At 40.7% G+C, this 20573-nt stretch overlaps 1 protein-coding gene across 7 annotated transcripts in view; it reads right to left on the bottom strand.

Annotated features, from left to right (window-relative positions):
- Window positions 1-255: 255 nt before the first annotated feature.
- The window catches only part of LOC114450692 (adhesion G protein-coupled receptor L3), a 199247-nt gene continuing 178929 nt past the window's right edge, over window positions 256-20573 (bottom strand). For 2 of the 7 annotated variants that reach the window (XM_028428975.1, XM_028428973.1), the window contains exons 19-23: window positions 13414-13582; window positions 13205-13330; window positions 9660-9756; window positions 3874-3891; window positions 1958-2892 (exon numbers count right to left, since the gene is read on the bottom strand). In XM_028428975.1, the coding sequence (XP_028284776.1) occupies window positions 1958-2892; window positions 3874-3891; window positions 9660-9756; window positions 13205-13330; window positions 13414-13582 (1345 nt within the window). Of the gene's footprint in view, window positions 2893-3873; window positions 3892-9659; window positions 9757-13204; window positions 13331-13413; window positions 13583-20573 lie in introns of all 7 variants that reach the window. The other 5 variants (XM_028428978.1, XM_028428979.1, XM_028428974.1 and 2 more) reach the window with 3 other exon arrangements.

Raw genomic sequence — 20573 nt, 5'->3', positions numbered from 1 at the left:
CTTACTGCAGGGTAAAGTATTATACTTACCTCTTCCTCATGCTGGTGATGAAAGGTCCAGTCGACTCCTGTGACGCCTGTAAAACTTATGAAACATACATCATCTGTAAAGAATTCATTGGTTACGCCAGCAATGATACTGAAATATTTATTACAGCTTATGAAACCACTGCGTCTATTGTAGAGCAGACCATAGAGCATACAGAGCACATCCACTGTTGCAGGGCCAAAAAAAAAATGATTTGGCACCAAAATGAATAAAAGGGCCTAATGAGGGGTATAACTGATTGTTTTAAAATAAAAACAACATAATAGAAATAAAAAGAGAGACTATGTTGTTCCATTATTTGGAGGTCCTAGCTGTTAGTGTACCAAGACCCAGACAAAACACCAGAGCTTTTATCATAGCTATGTGATAGATCTTAATCAGGAATTTATTTGTTGGCAAACAATTTTCACTGTTACAACAAATATTAGTTATGAGGTCATTCAAGTCGAAAAAAACCTATACAAAAAAAGGAATAAATAAGAAGCCATCCTCATAATAAAAACAAAAAAATTGTGCCACTAAACTTACTTCCAACCCTCGCTGTATTACTGTTTATTCAACAAATAAATAAATAAGATTTTCTCCTTGAAGAAAAAGAAAAAAAGAAAAAACACGTCCCGTTTTTTTCTCACTCCAAATGCTCTTTCTTTAATAATAAGTAAAACAGCCATCTTTCTTTTTTGTTTTTGTACAAGTGCCTTTAGTGCTCATCAAGGTTCGATTCGTTCTTCTCTTTCGGAGAAGCACAAGCGTTTAACTGAATGTCAATATAGATGCAGAATGCACTATAAACCTTTCTGAGGCACACCTTGTGAGTAACTTGGACTGAATCGGTCTCCTTGACGATCTGAGAATCAAAGTTCTGCTATCTACATGGTAAAAAAAAAGAAGAAAAAGAAGAAAAAGAAAAGAGGGAATCAAACAGAAACATTAAACAGACCTGAAAACAAAGCTGAGTACATTTCACAGATATGCCTGCACAATATGTGAGTTCTTGTGATTTTTTTTGTGTGTGATCCTATTGAGATGGTCAATTCTTGAAAAATAAAAGAGAAAAAAATAAGAACAGACTGGTACCAGAAACCCAAAGAGGCCAGCACAACGGAACAAAATTGCGCCTAATCACTACATTTACAGAGACGAAGGGTTTTTGCTCAGAACGAGAAAAAAAAAGCATACTATTATGTGCAATGCTAGTTATCTGTACAGTTACATAGAAATATCTCATAATTCTCTTATTAGTTTTTTTTTCCTCCCTCTTAACAACTGTTATTACAGTAAAATCAAAGGAATAAAAGGAACAGCTATGCTTGAAAGCATACGATCAATAATTCCTTTATGGTAATTGTTCAAAATGTGTGTATGTGGTTTTTTTTTTGTCTTTTTTTCATTGAAGGGACACTTCAGCAAACAAAATGTGCTGCAACTCACCAAAAGAGGAAGAAAATCTTTCAAAAAGTCAATATAGATACAGAAGTATAATAAAATAGTCCTTTTTTTTAATTCATGTAGTCTACAGTTCAGACTTTGGGGCTATGCAGTTCCTGTAAGACTGTAAGACTAAGTCTCTGAGACCTACAAATCCTGTGTGAGTTAATTGTCTCTTTTCACGATGAGACAAAAACACACCAAACCACACAGGGTTTGGAAAAGGAGGAGCAGGACGGGGACTAGGAAGGGGGACACAACATCAACATCCTTGCAAAGTCTAACAAAGTATAGTCACGTTTTAGCCCCCCGTATGCATCCTGTTTGTGGTCCGTAACAGCGACAGTACAGTTTTTTTTCGCTTGACACAGAATAAAAAGAAAGTCTACCACTGCCGACGACTGATGGAACAAGAGGACACAGGGAAGAGAAGGGGGACTGCAGAGATATAGAAGGGTTTCAGGTGAGAAGGTATCTGGGCCTATAGGCTGGTGACCAGGTGCGAGGGCTCCTGGTGGGCGTCTTCAGGAGATGGATCCTCTCTGTTAGGCGGCACGATGAAGCCATCGCTGCTGCCCCGTCCTAGCTGGTAGTAGGAGTGCAACTGGTGGAGGTGGTTACGGGAGCCCAGGTTTGGCATGCTCTTGTAGTAAACGTCGTCCGAACTGGCCTCCGGGCTCTTGGCATCCCCGCCCTCCTTGGAGGCGTCAGCAGATTCGGCGGACACGTCTGGCAGGCCGGGCAGCATGGGCATGCTGGTGTAGAGGGAGTCTCTCTGGTGGTTGTGGCTGGGTGACGAGCCCTCGTCCTCGGTGTGCTCGTTGGTGAGTAAGGGGAAGAAACTCTCGCTGTTTTCTTGGGGGATCCTCCTCCGAGATGAGGAGGATGTGGTGGCGGATGTGAAGGGGTGGTGTGGCAGTGGAAGTGGTGGCGGCACTGGCTGGTGGAGGTGATTGTGAAGGTTGTCCACCGCCTGCAGGGACGGGGGAGGCCTTTGCGGCAACAGCGGGGCGTTTGACTCCTCGCGAATCAGCTCCAGACCCAGGCCTTCGTCGTGGTGCGCACCAAAGGTGGAGTGGTCATCCAGGCTCAGAGCCACATTCATACCGATCCCTGCCCAGCTGCTGTCCTTCCCGCCATTACTAACGTTATTGACCAGCTTGTTCATGAGGTTTCGGTTCTGCTCGGTGGAGCGCTCGTGGGAATTGTTGAGGTAGGAGGGGATGTAGTTGGAGGTGAGCTCTTTCAGGATCTTCTTTTCGAGGGTGGTCTCCTTGTGGTTGTAGCCCCGATCAATAATCTGGACACAGTCGCTCATGTACTCGGCGCTGGCAATGCTGTAACTGTTGCCATGGTTACCATTCAGTGGTAGAGTATCCATGACACTTGTATCCCGGGCATTGTTCAGGATTCCCTCTGGAATGACAAACATGGGATGGCAAATGAGAAATGGAAAAAATGTGATTAAATGTCACTGCTTAATGTCTCCAAGCCTTCAAAATAAAAGCACTGTAGTGCTTTTATTAAGAAATATACCCTAAAAGGACACCACAGCATTTGGCCTACAAATATTAGTGACACTTACCTTGAAGAAAAGTCAGTTTAACTTACATTAAATTTAACGGCAGTGATGTGAAAACACAAACATATGTGCGACACACTTTAAGCACAGCACAAGAACACAAGCAAGCAAAATAAACACACACACACACAGCCATGCACTTAAATCTAAACACAGATCAGTTCAGACCCCAACCATATTGTCCCCTGTGAGCATTGTGATGCACATTAGATGTCTTTCTATACATGGATCAGAGGAGGAATAGAGACTTTCTCTTACTCACTATCATGTAAGCTTTCAGTTCGTCCATGTTATCATCAACATATAAATATCTGACGGTAATTCAAACTACCTCCGACAAGGCCGTCCAGCTTGTTAAAAAGTGTCAAGCCCACGGTCTGACCTCTTGAAAATTTGACAACACTCAGACCTTCAAGAAGTGCACTGGCTTGATCAAAGTGTATTTAAAAAAAAAATAGAAGAAGTGCACGAACAAAGAGGAGATTACTGATCAATTTATACTGACGTGTGAAATGTTGAGGTGGATAATTGGATTAGCTTATTCAGTGCGACATCAAGAAGCATCAAACCGTTTTTTTTTATATTAAGTGGAGTAAAGCTGCTGTGAGCGGTGGAACTCGGGATGTGATTCAAACTGATTTTTACAGGTCTCCTTGTAATGGTGAGGGGCCTTTTGTCACAGAAAACCTCTCCCAAAGGGAACGACATCTCTTTCATTACCCCTCCTCCCCCCCCTTTTGTGATTCGAGTGGAAAAAGAAAGTAAAGCCAAAGTCAATTACATTTGATAAGCAATGTTTAGTTTGACTCCCATACTTGTCTCTCTGTAGGGCTCTTTTAGGGACAGCATGAGGGAGAGGAAAGAAGAAAAGAAAACACAATAAGCATAACAGTGACAGGTAGGAAGAGAAATGTGCACGCACAGTAATGCCATGACGCATCAGAAGATAATGTTTCTGGAAATGCAATTTTTTTTTTTTATGTTACCATGCAATTTGTGTGTAGAGGAAGCGACAAATATACAAGAAGGGTCCAATGCAACTACTTGTAGTACATATGTAAATAATCCAAAAGATCAAATCTCTCTGTGAGGTTTTATCTTACTTTTACACTAATGTCTTCAGTTTTACAGACTCACAAAGTCAAAATCTCATATTGACTGCTGAGAGCTGGAATATAATAATAACAGCTCAGATAGAAGAATGGCACTCAGGTCCCGTTCACACTGGGGAAATAAATCTGGGTAGAGCGAGATTTGGGCCGCATCTGGATATATCAGGATAGTTTTTTCTGAGTCTGAACAACGTGAATCTGGATCTAGCCGGATTGGCATACATCTGACTCAGGTCTGAATGCGGATCCTGCTAGCAACATGATACTTCCGGGTTCACGGGAACAGTGTCCGGGTTGCATACAAAAGCCGCATGTAAAAAAACTGTCTAAAAATAAACTATGACACTTTGCCCCGAGTTTATTTTCGACAGGGCTACAAAGGAATAAACTGCTTTTTTAACTAAAAAAATGAAGGAATGAGCGACACAGGACAAAAAAAACGCATGTCGCATGCACACACATGGTCCTACCACGGCCTGAACGGACTTTAGAGGACACAAAGAAGCCGGGTTAAGCCAGATAGAGCCCAGATTGAGCACGGACCGAGCATGTCTGTGATAGCCAGATTTGAAAATAGGTCTGAACCTATCCAGTTTAAAGGCTATCCCACTCTAGCTGGATTGACTTTCTCCAGTGTGAACGGGGCCAGAGTCCACCGGCTGATCAGGAATGATTTCTAACTCAGATCCTGTACGCCCTCCAACATAGGACTCAAATTTTCAATCACGGTGTACAGAATACTTTCTTCCCTACACAGAGAAATTCAGACACATTTCACCCCTTTAAGCTATCTCTTTATATGCAATATGAATGGTTTGCATTTTAAGTTATTGTATCAGTTTCAGTGTAATTTATCACAAAACAACAAATCCAACAGCAGCATTAAAAAAGAATGAAATGCTAGAACTAAAAACAAAGAGACAGGAGACACGGCACACACGCTCCACTGACAACATTACAGCACATTTAAAATAAATGACTGGAGATGTATCCGGCTCCCTGTGGACAGACCGTTTTCTTTCTTTTTCTCTTTTTTTTTGTTAAACAAAACAATGGCACATGCCCAGACCAGATACACCTCCACATGTGAAACCCCACAGCAATACAAACCTTGATAAAGCCACAGTTCATTCAAAGCTAACACAAGACATCTAGAGCAGTGTTTTTTTTTTCTTTTTTTAATTAAAAGCCCTGTAAAAACTCTCAAGGGCGAGCACTGACATTTAAGCCTATGTTCTGAATGGGAACAAAGATGTGCCACCTCACAGTTTCTGCAGGGCCACACACTAAAAAAAAACAAAAAAACAAAAAAAAACACTGCCCTTGCCACAAATGTTAAAGAATGAAAAGAAGCTAGCACACCTTGTGTGTTGTACATGCCCAGAGGGTTGTTATAGACTGCCGATTCCCCAAGCAATGTATTATAGGGATTGTTAGTGCCATGAGGACGTAGGAGTGCATTAGGTATAAGATGGTTAGCCATAGCCCCTGGAGCAGCCAGAGAGAGACAGAGTGAGCAAGAGTGTAGAGACAGAAAAAAAGGTAGGTGGGCAGAGAAATGGAGATATAGAGAGAAAGAGAGAGAACATACATATCAGTTGGGCAGATGCAGCTGAGCAATGACAGCCATTAACATCCAAATGATCACATGATCATTAATGTGCTACATGAAAGTGGCAGCGCAGAACTGACAAGGCTAATGTGGCCGATGGAAAGTGTGTTAATTGTACTGCTAATGCCGGCCATTAGTGTTACGCCAGCTTCATGTGCTCCACAGTCAGGCGGCATACATGGACATAAAGTATAAAAAAAAAACACCACACAATGTACAGATCTAGACTCAAACAGGACAGAATACAATCAGCACTCAGGACATGCATTCCTTTTAGAGGCTAATTATTTATGTACTTAAAACTCTGGTAGTAAAGCATTCGCTTAGCAACGTTGGAATGAGAAAAAAAAAACATTAATTAATTTATATTTTAGAAATTCATCCTGACTCCTGTTTATTTTGTGATGTTAGCAGCACTGGTTTAGCTGTTGTGCCACTATCAAAAACTGCAGTTCTTCAAATGGCCACAGGTGACAATTCCAACAGACCATGCAGAAACCCCATATGTACCCCACACCTGGGTACAAAAAACAGGCGAATATAAATATTCATATTTCTGGGTGAATTGTTATATGACTCACACCTTTACCTTGTAGTAATGGTTGAAGTTCTGCATACATTAATCACTAAAGGAACACCCCTCATGATAGCATTGCATTAAGTTTAAAGCACAAAGGTTCCTAAACAAAGTAGTTTTACACACACATATGTATAAGAGTTGGCCTGCTATGCTAATGTTTTCCAGGTCTGATTAGACTTGCTTTAAAAATAAAAACAAGTATTTTGGAATCTATCAATGGCTTCGTAAGCTAGTGTTAGCTCAACAACAGTGAGTTGGCCAAATGATCACTATTTCTGACATATTTATCAATGTTAGCTTACTATGCTTGTAATATATATATATATATATATATATATATATATATATATATATATATATATATGTGATAAAAACATATTGAGTATTGAGAGTTGGAATTTTGCGGTGTAACATTAGCTTGAGCTGAAAATCAGGTAGCATGACTATTTTAGCTAACAAAATGGTTACTGTTACTATGCTATTAGGGGCCAGCTTTTGTCTAAAGCTTCTTTAAAAATATAATTATGAATGTGGGGATCTAACATGAGCTTTGCAAGCTACCTAAAGTTGAAAATTTGAGTAAGAACAGGGGCTATCTTAGCTAGCAAAATGGCCACGTTGGTGACATAATTTGCTAGCTTACTATGCTAATGAGGACCAATATATATATTCAAGAAATTCAGTAAGCTCACGGAAGTCTCACCACCGGTCACCGGTCAGCTGCTCCACTATTATTATTGCTTCCGGCATTGCCAATCTTATGAGCTGGAGTGGAATAATATTTCCTTTCCCCCACAGAGCAAAGTTCAATATTTGCTCATTCTCTTTGCGCCGCTGCAGAAATAACCTTTGAATGAAGTGATATGTCCTCTCTTTAGTCAAGATGGTCATTACTGTGCTTCAGCCTCCACTCCTTCACACAAACAGAACAGAGGCTCTTTTTCTATTTATGCAATTCTTGTCTTCAGATACTCACTGCCTCCAATGACTCGTCAGTTTTCCCATCCACATACCACCAGAGCAAGGCAACCTTCACAGCCTGAGCCCGGTGATTAGCTGCACATCGGAAGGCTGCGATTTTAAATATGAATGCGGCAAGATTCCCCAAATGTTTGTTTTTCTTCGCTGCTGATAAAAATAATTTATCTTCAAGTGTTTGAATACATTATGCAGAGTATCAAGTGTGGCAAAAAAAATAAATAAATAAAAAAAATCATTCATTTCCTGTTTACAAGATCTTCTTTTCCTCCCCTGTCAACATGATGCTATTATTTTTAAAGAAGCTTCAGAGGCCGACACGTGTGTGTGCGTGATTTCAGCACACCAGAGCGGGTAAACATCTTTCATCAGAGGTACACGGCAATTAGATCCGCAGGCAGGCAGAGAGTGCTGCTCTCGCCCTAATGCTCTGAATCTGTCACGCCATTAGAGAGAGGTTTTAGCACTACCTTTGCACATTGTTTCCGAAAGTTGTTCATGCACTTTTTGATGGTGTTGTAAGAAATGTGCTTCTCCTTTTTTTGTGTGTGTTTGATTTAGTATTAATTAAGCATGTTATAATTTTGCTCAGTAAACAGAATGTTGTGATTTATAAAAGAAAAGCAGTAATTTGTCGTTGCCGCATATCCTAATTACAGTGTATTCCATAAACACACTCGCCCCACTCACCCACTATGACAGATCCCCCCCTCACACACACACACTTATTGTGTCTGTGGATAAATTGGACTATTTCCAAAATAACACTGATTGTGAAACGATAATGGTGAATATCAAGATGATTGCATGACTCCGGTCTCTAAGACGAGCACAGCTGCACGCTCACGTTCGTGCATAAAGGAGTGAGCCTGCATGTGGAGAGTAAATAAATAATAATATCACCACATAATTCCTTAATACGACAACACAGGAGAAGGCGTGGGTAAGTGCTGTACTTGGGGATGGGTTGGGGGGGCACTTACCCTGCACACTCTCAGGGTTTCCTCTATCAGATCCAGCCTGGTACAGTAAGAAGCCACGGGGGTATTAAAAAGCATGAATAATTTCTATCTCCACTTTTTGTCTTTATGGAAGATCTGTGTAGGATTTTCTTCCAATTCCCAACCTACGGGCCCCACCCCCCCACCCCAATTCATCCGCCACACAATAGATAAAAAGCCTGTCGATGGGGCTAAGCTGAGTGCCTAATTATTGAGATCATAACACCTCCTCACTGTGTTGAACAAATAATCCATCATTGTAACTACGCATTATCGTCTCCGCGAGCGAAAGTGCCCAGAGCGAGTTTTGAGAGTGAGCGTGCGTGTGTGTGAAGCTCGAGCCTGCCGTCAAGAGATGCCACGACCGAGGAGAGCGTTAAAGGAGCGGATGCCACAGAAAGTGCAGATTTTGATGTCAGATGTAGGCTGGTGTCTGTTTTCAGTAAGAACCTGAGACGCTCCAAACTTAACTCTATTCGATGTCTGCTGCTGTCAAACGCATTAGGGTGAAATACTTTTTATTAACGTGCTTCGCAGGGTGAGTTCCACTGAATTGATTTTTAGCTTGTTATCTAGCACTTTTCTCCAGACGATGCCCAGTTTCTGCTTCAAGGGCGTTAGCAGCCAGATGGCACACTATCCACTGCCTGACAAGAAGGAGGAAAATAAAGGAGGAAGTACTTGTTGTACACTCATCAACCAGAGAATAAGTCAAATTTTCACTTACAGTTTGGGGAAATGCTTGATCAGATTATAACTACGTGGGTTCTAAATATAGTCTGTAGACTGTACATAACTGTACATGTATCTGTGACGTCACACACAGAAGCCCATTTGAGTCCCTATAGGAGTCCCAACCTAAACTCCCTGTTAATCCAAGTGCAGGCAAAGAGGTGAAGTGCGAGCGGACCTGAGGCGACACTCAGAGGTCGTGGGTAGAGCTGCAGTTTTTGACACATCTGCGTGGGTTTAATTTCTTTCACCATGTGGGAATCTCAAGTGGCCATTTAAAGAACTGCAGTTTTTGGCACTAGGTTGACAGTAAGAATGATTTTGAATGTTTGAGCTTCAAAATAAGAGAGCCACATTTCTCTTGTTGAACTTGTTAATTCATTTAACTTCATGCTAGATTGCCTGTGTGAGCAGAAACATGCTATTTGACTTAAAGATTTAACTAATTGAAGTAAACTATTGCCTTGAATTTTTAAAAGGCTTTTGATTCTGTCCTTGTTCCCCATTAAGTAATTATCACTCTTATGTACAAAAGCACTGACAGTGTTGTGTAAAAATGTTGCAGGTGTGTGCTGAGGAGTTGTACCTCTGTTGAGCGACGCAGAGCTGTTGATGTCGCCGGTCATAAAGGAGGACTCGGACTGTTTTCTGACTGTGTCGTTCCACATTCGACGGATGCGGCTCTGTGGAGACAAACAACATGCCAGAACAAATCAGAACATCCACTCTGATAGCTCTCTGCAAGACAAAACAGAAGTCGGTATCGTCATTACCCAGATATAAGGAGAAAACATTACTCAAGTTTCTAAGGATCTTCCCTCCAGCATACACTCACCTACTTTTTTAACACAGAAAGACTGTGATATAAGCCAAAAATGGCTTTTTTTAATCTACTGTATGCCAGCTAAAGATGTGCATCAGTACTGAAGTCAATAATAAAGTCATCAGTCAAGCACTCTGAATCAAGTTGCAATGGCTCAATCCAAAAGAGTTAATTCTGGTTAATTATAATAGACTCCCATGGGCGGTTGCACAAGCTAAGGGTCTGAACATCCAACCATAGAGCTCCAAACGGTGCCAGAGTGGCTTGGCAGACAATTTTAGATTCTTCAGATTAAAAACTGTTGATGTTTTAAGCAGTACCTCAAGTTAGTCTGACTTATATTCAGGAAATGATGCATTGATTTCACCAGGATTTATTTGTGCTGCCTTTAAGTTATCCCGCCATCATCTTACCTATTCCATCTGTCTGCCTTTATTGCAGTCTTTCCCACTTCACTGCTTCTCCACTCAACCTCTGACAACAATGTCAAGGTTCCAGCTACAGCTCCCTTGGGGGGGATCTCTGTCCGAATACTACTTACATGGCCCTAGCCCTATAAATCTAACTAATCGATGGGGTCAGCTGCAATCTTTTAATTAAATACAGATTGCTTAATCATTTTGAGCTGTACTTACTGTACGAGTGTGCATGCAGGATTATTAATGGCATTTCAGGTGCTCTTATTTTTGTAGTTTTCCTTCAAACTAAGTGGCTAGTATGCAATAATCTCATGTCCCCAAGGACAGCAGCCATTACTTTGGCAAAGACGAGATTACCATAAAATCACAGGCAAAACTCACAAATTAGAAGCATTAAGCAGTAACATGGATTGATTTTAGAGTTTAAATGGAAGATGTGAGAGACATTTACACCATGTATACTAATGTGTCATCTCATTCTGAAGCTTATATGACTGGATGTAATGTGTATATTACCGTCAATCAACCGATGAATATCGCTGTCATTTAATTTAGGAATGAATGCTACCACTTAGGTCCCCAAGGACCAGATCTTCTTTTATTGTTATTGCTTGTTGGGTTTGTTTGTGGGTGGTGGAGGAGGAGGAGGAGGAGGAGGAGTGAATGCTTCTGTTCCAAATACCATACCACTGAACAATGTGGAGTTTGCCCTCACATGGAAAAGATTCTGGGTTTTAACCTGCAAGTTGGCACGACTTCCACATTCCACAGACATGCATGTTAGGTTAGGTGAGGACTCTAAATCTGCTGTAGGTGTGAGTACATGTGTAAACAACTCTCTGTGTTGGGCCAGCAATAAACAGCCGACATATCTAAGGAAAATAGCTGGATGACACGGAGGACCAATGTGGAGGTTTCAAGTAACACCTGCAAAAGCTTAGCCAAGGTGGACAGATTTTAGGATGTGCATCTATACAAGGTATTACTTTATGGGTACTTAGGGCAAAAACTAAAAATGTGTTTTTGCACATATGATATTTTATCATAATACATTTTTATTAGATCTCTGCATTCTGGCTACGACCATACTTACTGTATTTTCCGGACTATAAGTCACACTTTTTTTTCATCCTTTGGCTGGGTTTGCAACTTATACTCAGGTGCGACTTATATATTAAAATATACTATTAGTTCGCCTTGTGTCCTGACATCCCATTACAAATATAATGGCAGCTGTTCTGTCCCTCTCCTGACGGTTCTCTTCCACCTCCATCTTGTCCACACTTTGCATTCCGAGCATAGGTGACGCGCACATTCACGAAATGTGTGCTTGCAGCTGAGCCTCAGACCTCACCTGGCAACAAGGAATTCTATTTTCTGATTGGTCGATAGGTCGCTAATTCCAGACAGCTATATGAGTGCACAGTAGTCTGCCTTTTACTCATTTATAGGAGAGTTTATAGGAATTTCTGTGCGGTGAAGCTAATCATTTCCCCCGCATGAGAACTTGTTGAAATGCATGTGTCTCACTCTCAATGCCCTGCAGCCGTACCACTTAAGTTAAGAGGAATTCAAGAGGCAATGTTAGGTTAAAAACATAGTGATTTACGCTGGCCCGCTGGTGTGACTTGTACTAACTCCATTAGCCTACGCATTTTTTGGCTGGTGCGACTTGTACTCCGGTGCGACCTATAGTCTGGAAAATACAGTATATATAAAGTGGCTTTTGTTGTCAGCCATATGTAAACCATCATGCACCAGCAGTGTGAAAGCTAAAATGAAAGTACAGCTGTAATAATAAATGAAGCTTTTAAGATTATGTTTTCCTATGTCTGCCTTCAGCACCTCAGAAAAGGTTTCAGCTTAATTAAGTCATAGCTGCTGCCATCACCATTAACTAAAATTGGAGCAACTGTCACTGAACCTCACCTAATCTCTTCCTGAAATCCTCCACAGCAGCACACAGTGACATTTTAGCCCCGGGAACATGTTTTTATTCATAAAAAACATTTTTTTCTACATCACAAACTGACTTCTGTGTCAAGCCCTGATGACACATCCTGTCGCGCTTATATTTTAACGGCAACACACACTGACACGGCTGATCTCATTAACATATTGTGCATCCTGTTGTCCCACAGTACTGTGGAAACAGATGGGCTGAAAAATGACACTGCTGCTGCTTCTTCTTTCGGACAGATAAAAACTTGAACCGCTCACAGCCGACGGCTCGGAATGTTCTTCGCTGATTACACATTCATTTAGAAGGCTCGGAGTTAGCAATAAACAACCACGTCTTTCTGAGTGTTTCCATTTCTGTCTCGCCCGTATAAAGCGACTGAGCATGAGGTTAGAGCCATCTTGTCAAAGCACTGTGTATAATTAAATGCTTTGATCTGTATGCAGAATCCAGCTTGTATCGTGGGTTGCCACTGCATGCTTGACTCTGAGTACTATTTATAATTGAACGTTGGAAAGAAATCACACTCTTTGGAATATGGATATGATGTTCAATTATGGTGTATCATGGCAATTCATCCTATATTTTGTGTCGGTGTGGGAGGAATCTATTACTTTACAAGGAGACTTACACACAGAATTCACATGTCTTGGCAGAGGAAGTCAGATCTAAATTTGCGAACAGATTTTCTCACAAAGCTGGGGCCAAGACGTGAGTCAGCGTTCACTGTACCCAGTGAGCAGCCGCTCTTCTGACAATTTATGCACTCTGAAAAATGTTTAGCTTAACAAGCACTGCATTTTTCTGTTATCACTCGCAAACAAGGACATATGTTGTGCTTCCTTGAAATCTGTCTTGCATGCAATCACAGTCATCGCTAAGATCTTTGCTCTCTTGTACTCTCTTGAAGTCATGCACATAGTTTTAACCTGTGATCCTGTCGAATAACGTCCTGGAGCACGAGAGGCGGTGCCTTTTCCGGAGCCGATGGAGCTGTCCACACTCTTTCCACTGCAGCAGTGAGTACGCAGGCACTTCCCGTACTCCTTACGCACCTACCCGACATAAAAGCAACCAAGGTTTATGACCCATTGCATTTAAATGTTTGTGGATGAAACCTCTAGGAATAAATCTTTACCTTCTTCTGCAGTACGCAGTGGAAGATGAAGATGAACATCCCCTGCAGGGAGTTGAAGATGGTGAAAAGATACGCCATGACCACGGTGCTCTCATTTACGTACATGAGGCCAAAGGCCCAGGTGAGGCCCAGCAGACACAGCAAGGCGATGGCACCGATCACCCAAGATCTGCAAAGCAAAGAAACAGTGAGCTTACAAACCAAGCATATATTCTAACACATGGACAAAAGATCATTTGAGGCGTGTATTCAAAAGGAGTCTTTCTTTTTCCTGGAAGAGGGACAAAGGTCACAAAACAGATGAGCAGGGAGAAAATGAGAAGAAATGTTCGGACTCTGTCCTTTTCCTATCAATTAATGCACTCATTCGAGGAACCTTATTGTTGGAAAAACCTTACATGGTCACAAAAGTGAGGATCATACAAAACATTGAAGGTCTATGCACATCAATGAAAAACAGTATTAAGTGCTTTGAGTTATATTTCTTACAAATTCTTAAGGTTTAACTGAGATAAATGCCCTTGAGGACAGAGTCTATTAAGAAAGACGGCTTCTGTCTTTGTGCTGGAGGAGTGATATTTTTTTCTTCACCTGCACCCTTTTGGTATTTTTTTGGTGACTCCACCTGTAGGCGAGGTGCAGTCTAGATTAATTCTTGACATCATCTGTCATTCACAATGCCCAGCATGAATGAGGACATCTCATCTCAAGATCTTCCTGTTCCTTTAATATGGCTGACAGACGCTGTCAAAGCTCAATTAATACACATCAGATGAATCAGGTGACTAAACGTCTTCGCTCTTGTATAGATCATTCATTGTAAGGATGTAGGTCAACCTGAAGCTGCTGTGATCACTGAGGCAAATCAGCACAAGCCATATAGTTGTTATGGTTACATTTGATGCTACTGTGTAACTGTTATTACTGTTTTTCCTGGACTGCTTCAATCAAAACCTAAGTTAGCTAACAATGTCTGTATATAATAATAATAATAATAATAATAATAATAATAATAATAATAATAATAATAATAATAATAATAATAAAAATGTCATCCATTATCTAAAACAACATTATTTCATTTTAGCAAAAGCTAAATATGTTTCTCATAACTTGCCATTTCTAATATTAGTTGTTGTTTTTCTTTGAACATAGCTTGTCAGCTGGCGTATTAAGTATAGCTATATATAACATCACAAATTCAGTTGCTATTTGTTGTTTTGGTTTTGTTTTCTTCTTCCTCCTCTGTGCAGCGGCAGACTTCCCCTGAGGCTGAGTACCTCCAACAGGGATTTACAACCCATCACCTCCATTCACACTTTGATTAGTGCCTTTATGTGCGATCCGGATTGGATTCAGACAAAAAGAATGACTTCCAGCTGACAAATGTGAGCGTTGTGTCTACATTACAGTACTAATATTTCTATACAGTGCACTGAAAAGATACAGGTGCCATTTGAAGCTAATCTTGCTTGTCACATCTGTAGGCTATATGTATATCTAAGACCGGAGTACTGTGTGCACACTAATGCGGCCTTCAACATGAGTGAGTGCTGCGCTATAAATCATGGTAATGATTCAGAGAGGAAGCCAGATGGATTTGGGTGCTGATTTGTTCATATGAAGGAGCAAAATGAAAGATGGCATTATGGGGAAAAAAAAAGAGCCTTTCCAATTTCGTCTTACTTGATCTCAGGTTCATAATCCTGATAGCTGTGCAGTATGACAAGAACGGGAAAGAAAAACAAAACAGAAACAAAAACAGACAGAAATAAATCACATAGCAATGGAGGGGTGTAAATCCAAAATGTGTGGCCATAAATACAATGCACAAATTTAGACATGAAGACAGAAACAATACACAGAGAGGAAAAATGGCTTAAAGATTAAAGCGACATTCACGGCATCCACATCCAAACACCAGGACCACACATTCATATTCTGGGAAAGGATTTGTTAGTGATTTACTAACAGAGCTAACAAGAATTATCTCGGTTCACAGAAGTATCTAGCTCCCCTCATAAATGCTGGCAGACCTTCGCATTTAAGCTCTTATAAATGGGCCAGGTGTGCAGCAAAATAAATGATTTATGAATTCACCGGGGCAACCATTAAACATAATTTTCCCAGGGCTGTCTTAATGACCTGGTGGGAGAGGTACTTCATCAAGGCGATTGCCCCCAGATTGGACACAGAAACACAAGCAGCACAAGGGGAACAAAAACTACTGTCCTCTAACTACAGTGGCAGTTGGCTGATGATAGAGAGGTCATAAGAAATGCGTCGGAGAGGACAGGATATGAAGACGCTACAACTTGTATCGGGCTGCAGCTTATCTTCTTCTGGAGTTATCAGATGGAAATTTGAAGATGGTTGCATGGTAGAGGCCTCGGGGCAACACATCGGAGACTGCATAACAGTCACTGAAAAGCACAACAGCTTACTTACAAATGAAGTTTTATCCTGCAGGACTGCTGCCTGAGAGCCACTAATACAATATCGCTTACTAATCCTCATGTTCTTGGCATCATTAAGTAGAAAACAGTTTATGTCAAGTCAATTTGGCAAACATATTCTAATTAAATGTGTATTTTAAGATGTCAAATATAGCATCTCAGCAGTTTAAGCACTTAGGCTCAACAGTGCTTGTCACAAAATCATATCTTTATATATAATATCCATTTCTGAGGCCTGCTTTTAACCGACAAAACTGCTGAGAAAAGCTTTACCGTGCTAATTGTTGAGGAGAAACGGCATTTTAAGCAGAGCAATACTCCAGACTACGGCATCAAATTACCTATTTCCTTCCTAACGACATATAAAAGAGGTGCCATTCACTGCGGTGTCACAGATCATTTATGTAGGCGCCTGCAATTGGTCAATTCAACTTGTTTTTAAATCTGCATAAGGCTATTTTTGTGTCTGGGGGGAAAAGAACAGGAAGTGCTGTGATCAGCTCAACGGGATGTTAATTATTTAACCAAAGGTATGCTCAACATGCTAATCACCTCAAAGTGATTAAGACATCAATGGTGCAAAGTTTTTGATGACGGCAAAGACTTTTTTCTCCTTATCTTTTACATCACAGCATTAGTGTAATTCATTTGATGTTTCTTAACTGTAGACAGATTTCCCACCTAAAAAATCGTGTAAGGAAGTTCAGTGTTTTAAGTCAGGATGGTGCAGAAGTCATGTTGCAATCTATGAATCACAGGGCAGCGTCAGACGCTGTCTCCATTAAGGGGGTGAGGAGGGGAAAAACACATCAAACACAATATCAATTCTATTTTACACCCGCTACTGAGAAACGCTGCATCTTACCGGTGCCATTCTACAATAACACATCCATCATAATAACGGTAGCTAAAATGAAGAGGGGCGGGAGAGGGAGACAAAAAAAAAAAGGAAGATGAAAAACAGAAAGATGTTAAAGATAAACACAGCATAAGATAAAAAGGCAGGATGTGAGTGCTAATCAAAAGAAGGGAAGCAGGCAGGGAGAGAGAGATACACAGTGAAGGAGAGATGAAACAGTCATATTAAAACACGGCTGTATGATGAAATCCGAACAGAAAACGTGACATCAAGCTGTAAGAAAGAGGAACCAAACTGCAGAAAGATGAAACAAAAGAAGACACACCTCATTAAGCTAAGCTAAATTGACTTAATTAACCAGTGCTATCATGATCATCAAACCAGTTCACCTTGATACATCATCTTGAAAAGTAAAGGAGTGGTGGCGGATAGAGGACAAACTTACAAATCCGTGTGATGGAACGGAGGCACCTGTTAATGGCTGGTTCAGCTGAGAAGTACCATTTAGCCAACAATGCTTGAGCCAATTTTCAGGACGTTTTTGTGCAGCTGTGTGTTTAGTAATGGCGTTAAAAAAAAAAAAAAAAAATGATGGCTGACAAAAGCTGAGCAGATTAAACCCACTGTGAAGCAGACAGCGCAGAAGTCTGTAAGACTCCGGGTCAGGAGGTCAGCAGCTCAGTGCATCTAGGGTATAAATCACATGATGCTGGAAAAAACTCCCAGCAGTCAATATATTTCTGCAGAGAACACACCACACAATGGGTACCATCTATAAATGGACATGACAAATGCTGCACAGCAGTACACCTTAGGACGACTAAACCGCATTCTGCAATTTGTTGTATTTTTAATGCATCATTTTGTAACGGTCATTGATGTACCTGCTGGTGATCTGAGGCTGTATCAAAGCACTTTGCTAAGCAATCTATTTCCAGACTGAGAGATGTAACTGCAAGAGCCCAGTGAAGGAGAGCCTGTGTGGGCTGCAGGTGGTCTGCCTGTACTCCTGCCAGGGTTTGAACCACAGCATGCATGTAATTCAGAGTGGATGCTTAAGATTGGCTGTGGGTATTTATTTGCACACATACATACGTCTCAGCGGGAACACTGTGTACACCTGCATCTGTTTGAGAATCTATTGTTTAAGCAGATCTGCTGGTGGTTAGAGCACACACTGTGAGCACAGTCCCAGCACGTAAGAAAAGCCTGTTTGCATTCAAATGACATGATATGAATACATATGAATATTCTAATTTTTTGGTGAGGTATGAAATATATCGTTTGATGTGCTCTATTTTTTATATCCAGCAAATTCAGGTGGAGATTTTAATGCTCTCAGTTGAACAAAGATCAAAAAAAAAGAAGAAGATGCACAGACGAAACAAAATACCACAGTTCTGTTGGAATACTAAGAAATCCTTAGTTTTCAACAGGTTTTTACAGTGTGCATTAATATTAAAGTATTTATGTGCTCAGGGCTCAAATTTAGCAGTCCCCTGCCAGTGTAACACATCTGAATTTGGCTGAGTGTAAACATTAGTATTAATTAAATATTCATTTTTATTAGGCAACTAAACAGTTTTGAATAAACAACATATTTCTCGGCATGTGAATGTAGTCCATATTAAAAACATATTATTATTATTATTATTATTATTATTATTATTTTAGATTACCGCAAATCAGCAAATCAGTGTCTTCGACAAAGCATGGATGAATTAGAAGCAAATCAAGCTGGTGCACCAGCAATTCATAAATCAGAAAGTGGTTCCGTCGCCCTTGGTAACCACTTGTTTTGTATTATTGATTGCACTTATGAATCTAGTACAGGTTGAATATATTCAATAAAAACTTCTATTACAAGGATCAATTAAAGTCATTCTCACAATAGTAATTAAGCATCGCAGGTGACATAAAAATATCCAATGTTTTGAAAATGCAGAAACCTCAGTACAGAAGCATCAATTTTTCAGCAAGCTAACTTTGTCTGTTGCTGTTGGCAACCTAACAGTTATTTCCACACGGCGTGTGTTTAGTGAAACATAATCACAAAAAATATAAATCCTTGTATTGCAATGCAAACACTCTGTGGTGTCAGTACAGGTCATAATTTGCCCAAAAGCAGCACATAAAATTGGTTGGGTTGGCTCGGGAACATGCTGCAATGAATTTGTGATGGAAAAACACATTGGCACCCGACGGTCTGACATGGCGTAACCAAAGCATGCTATATCTGCCTCACTCCAGATTTTTTTTTTATGTGTGTTTCACTTGGCTGAGGAGAGCGGGGCAGACAGGGGCCACAGCGCTGAGACACAATCGGTGATGTGATGCCACAGGAAAAAAACAGCCGCGACGTTGACCATAAAGCAGACTAATGTTCCCGGAGTGGCTTAAAAAAAAAAAGTGAGTCAGACAGCAAAAACAGAGCAGAGACCCTTATCCATCATAACAAACAGGCAGCAAAACAACTTTACACCCTCTGTAGAAAGAGCCTGCCCTGACACCAGGTAGCTGCACCTTACGTCAAGGAAGACAATGACTCAAAGTGCAGTGTCATTCTACAGCATAAGGGGACCTTAAAACAACTTTTAAAACTTTATTTTCTGTGTGTGTGAAACTTTTTCTAGTGCAACTAAACAGTGTATAACCTGTGTGGGTGTAAAAAGCTAAACTGGCTAATAACAAATGTGTACCCTAGCAGTAAGCCCCCTTACTTGTATGGTTCTGGGTGTAAATAGCAGAAAAGCTAGTGCTAAACTATTCTCACCTGGGTGCAAGTAAACACACGTTTAACATCCCAAATAATACTGTTATCATCGCAGCTGTACCCTTTGAGTGTGAGGGGCAGTCAATGGTTTTGGATGTAAATAGCAAAAACACTGCCTTGAAACTATTCTCACCTGGGTGCAAGTAAACACGTTTCACATCCCAAATGATACTGTTATCATCGCAGCTGTACCCTTTGAGTGTGAGGGGCAATCAATGGTTTTGGATGTAAATAGCAAAAACAGTGCCTTGAAACTATTCTCACCTGGGTGCAAATATCTACACATCCCCCACAACAATATCCCTTTTAATGGTGGCACGGTTGACACCAAATATATATTATGATTGCTGACAATGGCAGATTATAGCAGGATTAAACTCTTAGATGAACACCAGCCTGACATCAATCACATTAACGGCAGTTGGATCAATAAATGAACTATAGGCCTGTCCTTGTTGGAAACAACACAGAAAGTCTCTGTGTGTGTCCTCATTGCATGATACTTGCACTCAAAGCAGTCTGTGTGCCTGTTCTTTGGTCTGTTTTCACACTGTTTTGATCCAGTGTCACTACTTCTTTAAGTGTAATTTCAAATAAAAGGATTTGCTCATTACTACGAGTTGAAACTTCTCCTTCGCAAAAATACATTTTCAAAGTTGTACACACCAAAAAAAGAAAAGTTTGCATCTGACTTATAATCATTACTATCCCTCAAGCCTTCATATTATCTGAAAGCAGTCAGGCACAGGCAGATAAACAGACTGAAACACACATGCAACACACACACACACAACACAGACACAATGAATATTCATCAGTGGCATGTTGACACCAAGATAACACCAGGTCAGCTCTGTCAGATTGTCTCCTGGCCTTTTCCTGTGCAGACAACAGTGTTCTTCAGATAACGATGGAGACCCAACAGAATACCTGTTTGATTCTAACCCGCGTTGACACAACCTTTCAGTGTAGTGGGAGGTGCTCACCTCGCAGGCTCAGACTGGCAGACCCTTGGGTTGGGCGTTCACAACCTTAAGTGCTTTTAATGAGGTTTCAAAATATCAAAGGGGGG

This window comes from Parambassis ranga, chromosome 18 (assembly GCF_900634625.1).
Source record: "Parambassis ranga chromosome 18, fParRan2.1, whole genome shotgun sequence".
NCBI classification, from domain to species: Eukaryota; Metazoa; Chordata; class Actinopteri; family Ambassidae; genus Parambassis; species Parambassis ranga.
Note: the sequence above shows the minus strand (reverse complement) of the source record. Positions and strands in the feature narration are given on the sequence as shown.